At 37.3% G+C, this 7,268-nt stretch overlaps 1 protein-coding gene across 1 annotated transcript; it reads left to right on the top strand.

The window, feature by feature from the left end:
* The first annotated feature begins 5,954 nt into the window (after positions 1-5,954).
* Positions 5,955-7,214, top strand: LOC122290065. The gene has a single exon (XM_043097590.1). The coding sequence runs from the start codon at positions 5,955-5,957 to the stop codon at positions 7,212-7,214; it is 1,260 nt and encodes a 419-aa protein (XP_042953524.1).
* Positions 7,215-7,268: the final 54 nt, after the last annotated feature.

Below are 7,268 nucleotides of genomic sequence, written 5' to 3'. Positions count from 1 at the left end.
AAGTTTTAAACTAGTCCCTCCGTCAAGACTTTATTAGTTTATACATAACAAAGCTATCATTTACGTAAAAGTTATTTTATTGGAAAAAGAACATTTTACTCTTAGAACTATCAAAATTGATGCATTGCACATTCAAACTCCATTCAATTATGGCTTTTGTGATGAATAAAAATAGGTAACGTGGTAAAATCTTGATAGTTAATACTAATAGAAGAGTGTAAAGTGCAAGTTTGTTGTAATAATGTTTTGATTTTGGAAGTTTGAGATGCAAAAGTGCAAGACCTTTGATAATTTGTGGGATGCAAAAAATGTATTTATTGCTAAAATAATCTACTTAATGACTTGAAATGATGCATTTTTGGGTCAAGATGTGGGTAACCCAATGACCCATATTGTGTCCACATGGCCCACCACTACCAACTTCAGGGAAGTTAATTAACTTCTCATATGAAAACTTTTTAAATAAGGGTTTACTTATATTAAATTAGGAGTGAAAAAAGTTTACATCAAAAAGAGAAAACCTCTCATCTTTCTATAATTTTTAAGAGAAACCATGTAGATCTCTTGGTCTTTAAGTATGGAATTTTCTAGAGAACTGTAATATCCTCCTAAGTGACGTAGAAATACAAATAACAAAGTGATACGGGCTATAAAACTAGAAAAAATATAGCCTTATGAGAATTCAGCTCCTTGATTAATTTGAATTAACTTTATTTAACAAGACTAAATATTAATATTATGATCAAATAACCGACCATTGTTCTTGATGGTGGAATGGTGCTCAAAGAGCTCATCCATGACTTGAAAAAATACTGTTGTCTTTAATTTAGCCTTAGTTAATTCAATCCTTAAGCAGTGTTGTGTCAGCCCAATATTTTTTATTCTCTCCAACTGCAAAGCCCAATATCACTTTATGTCTTACCTTCACTTTTTTTCCCAGCAAACTTACAATTTTGAACATGGGCTTGGGCATGAATTGTACTTTACATGCTCAATGGACCGACCGTGCTTATTTAATTGCAACAAGACACTCAAATCAGCCCAAGTAGGCCCGTTATATCAAAAGAGTACCATTCTCTTCATTCACCGGTTCAGCTCAATACTCGAGACCAGCAACTAGCATAGGCCTTCTTCTTTTCTACTACACTTTGGGCTCAAAACTCAAAATAACATTGACAATTTAGTGGTGTAAATCAGTCCAGTCCCACGTGCACGAGGGTCCATCACTTTTCAGGATTGGACCAGTAGCTATCGGTTTGACCTAATTATTTTATTAGTTTGTTTCATCTTTTTTTCTTATAAATATCTTAATAAAAAATTATTTAAATTACTAAAATTAAAATTAAGTGAATTATTAATGTGGATTATGTAATTAACTCATTAAAAAGTGTAACTATAATTATATTTATAATATTGATAGTTACAACTTATTAATTTAGACTTTACTCTTTAGTATACATAATTATTAATAATGTTATACATATTATATATGGTTAATGAATATTAAATAATTTCATTGTACATAGATTATTTATATTTGCTTGCAACATAAATATTAAAAAAATAAACTCCATAATGGGAATGAGGAACCCATTTCACAGGTTTCAGTGGTGGCTGGTGCACAGCCCCACCGAGCTCAATGAAGGTCCTCAGTTGGAAAACATGAGAGCTTGGGAACCCGCGTGGTATTCATACTCTTTTTGATCTAATCAAAAGAGGAGATCCTGATGTTTTGATCTTGCAAGAGACAAAACTCAATGCTGCAAAGATGGAATTCTGTAGAGTTAGGTTAAAGTTTAATTGTTGCTTAACAGTTGATGCTGTGGGGGGCCTTACATTGTTATGGAAGAAGGAAGTGCCATTGTCCATTCTGAGTTACTTAGCCTCGCATATTGATGCTATAGTAACTGAAGATTCAAGCAATTGGTACTTGACAGGTATCTATGACCAACTTGATAAGATGTATGGATACTTGGAATTTGTTAAAAAGTTTGAAGAGGAATCCTGAGGAGGCTTGGTTAGTGTTTAGGGACTTCAATGAGATTTTAATAGTACAGGAGAAATGGAGGGGAAGAGTTTGGCCACAATAGCAAATGCTTGATTTTCAACAAATGTTTCTAGATTGTGAGTTAAGGGACCTTGGTTTCTATGGTCCAAAATATACTTGGTGCAATGGAAGACAGGATGTAGCTTAGGTCTTTGAGAGGCTGGATAGGTTCCTTGGTAATAATGCTTGGTGTAATTTGTTTAATAGAGCCCCAGTCACACATGGCTCTATCTCTTATTCTGATCATCTCCCTTTATGAATTGAGTTAGAAGGTGCACAGTTAAGAGGGAGAGGTTCTAAACCTTTCAGATTTGAGGCAATGTGGCTTGGAGAAGTGGAATGTTCAAGAATAGTTCAGCATGAGTGGCTCATTGCTGCTTCTTAAAGTGGTATGCAGGGTGTTGTGGATTGCATTTCTGGTTGTAGTAGCAAATTATAAAGGTGGAAAAAGTCCCACTTTGGTAAAGTACAGGTCAAACTGAAAGAGGCTAGGCTTAAACTCTCTCTAGAACAAAGTAAAGACCCGTCAACAATAAATACCTGGGAGATTGGTATAGCAACAGATGAGGTTCAGAAATGGATGGATAGAGAGGAGATTATGTGGAAACAAAGATCAAGGGCTTTTATGGTTAGCTGAATGGGACCAAAATACAAAATATTTCCTTGCTAAAGCATCTCAAAGAAAGAAGAAGAATTATTTATCAAAGCTTATGGATGCATGAGGTTGCTAGCAGGAAGGGAAGGATTGTGACAGGCTAATTGTTAACCACTTCACTTCATTGCTTTTGTAGGATCTCGAAACTAGGAGGTTACTCTTGACAAAATGGAGAGGAAGGTCTCACCTGAGATGAATAATGATCTTATTAGACTATACACAGCTGTCTAAGTCCTCCAAGCTTTGAAAGAGATGCATCCCAATAAAGCACTAGGGCCTGATGGTATGCCACCTCTCTTTTTTCAGAAATTTTGGCCTGACATCGGTACTTCCATCACTTCTACTGTCTTACACACTTTGAACCATTGTGAAATGCCTCAAACTCTTAATCATACTTTCATCACCTTGGTTCCTAAGAAGAAGTGTCCCCAAATAGTTAATGACCTTAGAACTATTAGTTTATGTAATGTCATATATAAGCTAATTTCTAAGGTTATTGCTAATAAAATTAAGCAAGTATTACCAATGGTCATCTCATATTCTCAGTCTTCTTTCTTATATGGAAGACTCATCATAGATAATGTCCTCGTGGCCTAAGAGAAAGAAGAAATGAAAGAAAGGCTTTATGTCCATAAAGCTTGACATGAGTAAAGCTTATGATGGGGTAGAATGGAGTTTTCTTGAATCTGTTATGAGCAAATTGGGCTTCCATGAGAGTATAATTCAGCTTGTGATGATGTGTGTTAGAAACCCTTCATTCCCAGTTTTGATTAATGGCTCTCCTATTGGTTTTATTATTCCCTCAAGAGGTTTGAGGCAAGGAGACCCTATTTCTTCTACCTATTTCTCTTGTGTTCTGAAGAGTTGATTAGTCTATTGAGAGAGGATGAAAGAACTAACTCTGTTTCTGGCATATAGATTTGTCGTGGGGCCCCTAAGCTAAATCACTTGCTATTTGCAGATAATAGCTTGATTTTTTGTGTTGCCAATGTGGATACAAATGTAAGATTGCAAGCTTTGTTAAAGCAGTATGAAGTTGCTTTAGGCCAACTATTAAATAGAGAGAAAATTGCAATGGTTTTCAGTGCCAATGTGGAACAGAATAACAGGCAGGCTATTATGAACTTATGGAGCTCATCTCAAGTGCAGCAATATGATAAGTATCTTGGCGTGCCTCCAGTGGTAGGCAAGTCAAAATCAAGGGCATTCATAGGGATCAAGCACAGAGTTTGGCTCAAATTACAAGGGTGGAAAGGGAATATGTTTTCTCAAGGGGGAAGGGAAGTCCTTCTAAAAGCAGTAGCTTTGGCAATCCCATCTTATGCTATGAGTTGTTTCAGACTTCCAACAAAGCTTTGTTCTGAAATAGAGAGTATGATGGCCGGATATTGGTGGGGTCAAAAGAATGAGGAAAGAAATGTACATTGGCTAAGCTGGAAGAAAATGTTCAAATCAAAATTTGCGGGAGGGATGGGGTTCAAGGAACTAGAGATTTTCAATATGGCTATGTTGGCAAAACAAGCTTGGAGATTATTGCAGAATAAGGAGAGCTTATTCCACAAGATGTATGCTGCTAGATATTTTTCTAATGGAGACCTATTGGCAGCTTCTCTTGGAGGTAATCCTTCCTATGCTTAGAGAGGAATATGGGAGGCCAAGAACCTGCTTGTGAAAGGGGGTAGGTGGAATGTGGGAAATGGAAGTTCTATCCATATTTTAAATGATGCCTAGATTCCTGGAATTCAAAACTTGAGACATGAACTGGATTCTGAGCTGAGTGTTGAGCAACTCTGTCAATTAGAGGACAAAGTCTCCTCACTAATTGATCCAAGTACTAAATGGTGGGATCTTACAAGGGTCAGAGCTCTATTCAATCCAAAAATTGTTGATGCTGTTATCAAATTGCACCCTAGTCATACTGGATCTATAGATCAGTGGATGTGGGAACATGAAAAGTTAGGTACTTTCTCTGTTAAAAGTGCCTACAGATTCTTTAAAACTTGTTGAGAACTTGAATGTGGGGAGGCCCCTAATGGTGCTTTGATGAAGAAGTTTTCGACTGCTATTTGGAAATTAAAAATTCCTCATAAGATTAAGGTTTTTGCTTGGAGAGCATGTAATGACACTTTACCAACTAAGGCCAATCTGATTAAAAGAAAACTAGACATTGAGGGGCAATGCTACTTTTGTCAACATCCAATGGAGGATTTGTGCCATGTTTTGATATTATGCCCTTCCATTCATGCATTCTTAACTAGCAGGTTTTTTGATGCAAAATGGATCTCATTTCAATTCATTTATCTCTCCTACTATGGACCTTCTTTTCAAAGGCTCAACTGAGGAGTTATTTGATTTCTTTTTAATGGTTTGGGCTTTTTGGTTTAGAAGGAATAAGATGGTTCATGAGCAGATTGCTTTTTCACCACAACAGGTTATTGGTTTTGCTTTTGCAAAGAAGTTGCAAGTTGTATTAGTTAGGCAATAGTTGGGTTCTCCTAATCCTAAAAACCTGCTGTACATATGGTCTCCCCCTCCACAAGACTCTCTTAAGCTAAATATTGATGGTGCTCTTTTCTTTGAATTGAATAAAGCTGGAATGGGTGCAGTATTGAGGAATCATGTGGGAGAGGTGCTTATGTCAGTTAGTAGAGTTGAATATGTTCACCTAGAACTAGAACAAGTAGAGGCTGTGGCTTTTTTGAGGGGACTACAACTGTGTATGAATATGGGCATCCCGGATCTAATTATTGAAAGTGATTGCTTGTTTTTGGTGGAAGAGGTTAATAGATCAACTGAGTCTCATGCAGTCAGTTCAGTGGTAGTAGATGTCAAAAGCATGATGCAAACTTTCCCTCAATGTAGTATTTAGCATAGTAGCAGATTAACAAATGAGGCTGCTCATCGACTTGTAAGACATGCATGGTCCATTGAAGATATGATCATTTGGTGGAATAGTGTTCCTCCTATCATTGAGAATGTAATTTTCATTGATCAACACTATTATAACCTGTCTTAAGGTGTTATGCCTTTATGAAATGAAGTGTTTTCCTATAAAAAAAAGTATTAAAAAAATTGCCTAATTACTTTAATTAAGTGTAAATAGTAGAGTGCAACAAATAATAATGTGTCCCAAATAGTCTTCTCTCAACCGTTTTCCGTTTTTGGAAAGTGACTGAGGAGAAGTGTAAGTCTTCGTTTCTCGATTGAGGAGGGAAGGTGTTTCTGTGCTTGCGATTGTAAGCAGAGGAGAGGATGGAGGAAATGGAGGAAGTATGGAAGCGTTTGAGATTGAATGACGAAGAAGAGCAGCCGATTGAGATCCAGCAAAATACGATTGGAGCATTGAGGTTGAAAGGTGAAAGAAGTCTGGTAGGGAAGATTATTTCAGATCGAAGGATAGGAAAAGAGGTGGTGAGGTCGATGATGGAAAATGTATGGAAAGTTAGTAAGCCACTGGAATTTTATGAGATCAGGAGTAATTGTTTCATAACTACTTTTGTTACTCGAAGAGATAAAGTGAGAGTGTTAGAAGGCTGTCCATGGCTATTTGACAGTTATCTGCTTGTGATTAAAGAGTTTGATGGTGAAACAAAACCTAGTAGAATAGAATTTGATCATGCATGTCTATGGGTACAAATGCTGGATTTGCCATTAAGCTATATGAATCAGAAGATGGGGGAAGTTATAGGGAGTTCGATAGGGGAGGTGAAGGAGGTGGATGTTCAGGAGGATGGATCTGCTTGGGTAAGGTGTCTAAGAGTCAAAGTGAAATGTGACCTAAGGAGATCTATAGCTCGAGGGAGAACTATTCTAGTAGATGGAAAGAAAAGCTGGATTCCTTTTCGATATGAGAAATTGCCTCGGATGTGCTTTGGTTGTGGTAGAATTGTACATGAAAAGGAAGGTTGTAAGGTTGAGGAAGGGATTTCTGGTCAGTATGGTGTGTGGCTTCGAGCTATGCCTCAAGCTAGAAAGAATTATGGCAGGGGTGGGGGGAAGCAAACAAAGGTTAGGAGTGAGGAGAGTGAGGATCATTTGAGATCTAATTGTGTAAATGAAGAGAATGAAGGGGGGAATAACAAACATAATTTTGGTGATGAGGAAGTGGAAGTGAGTGAGGAGAGCTCCAAGGTGATGATGCTTAATGAAGAACAGTTAATAGTAATGAAGCAAGAAGTGAATAAGGAACTTACAAAGTCCTATGTGAATGTGGAAGATGTGCAAACTATTGTGGAGGAAAGTAGGTTGATGGTTGAAAAGCTGAATTCAAATGAAGCTAACCAGGTTCCAGATAATAAAAAGGCTACTAGATGGAAGAGAAGAACTATAGCTAGACCTAAGTCAGGTAAGTATTCTAATCCTTACTCTATGTTGAAAAGAAATCATGAGTCGATTGAAGGTGCTAGTGAGGTGGTAAGTGAAGGAAAAAGAATAAAAGGAGATGTTGAGATGGTCTGCAATGATGACAGACTAGGGGTGGTTGCTGCTGAGCAGCACCACCTGGCATTATGAAAATCATGTGTTGAAACTACTGAGGGCTTGGGAACCCTCGGACAGTTCAAGACC

This window comes from Carya illinoinensis, chromosome 12 (genome assembly GCF_018687715.1).
Source record: "Carya illinoinensis cultivar Pawnee chromosome 12, C.illinoinensisPawnee_v1, whole genome shotgun sequence".
Lineage (NCBI taxonomy): Eukaryota > Viridiplantae > Streptophyta > Magnoliopsida > Fagales > Juglandaceae > Carya > Carya illinoinensis.
This window is presented reverse-complemented; position numbering and strand designations above follow the sequence as displayed.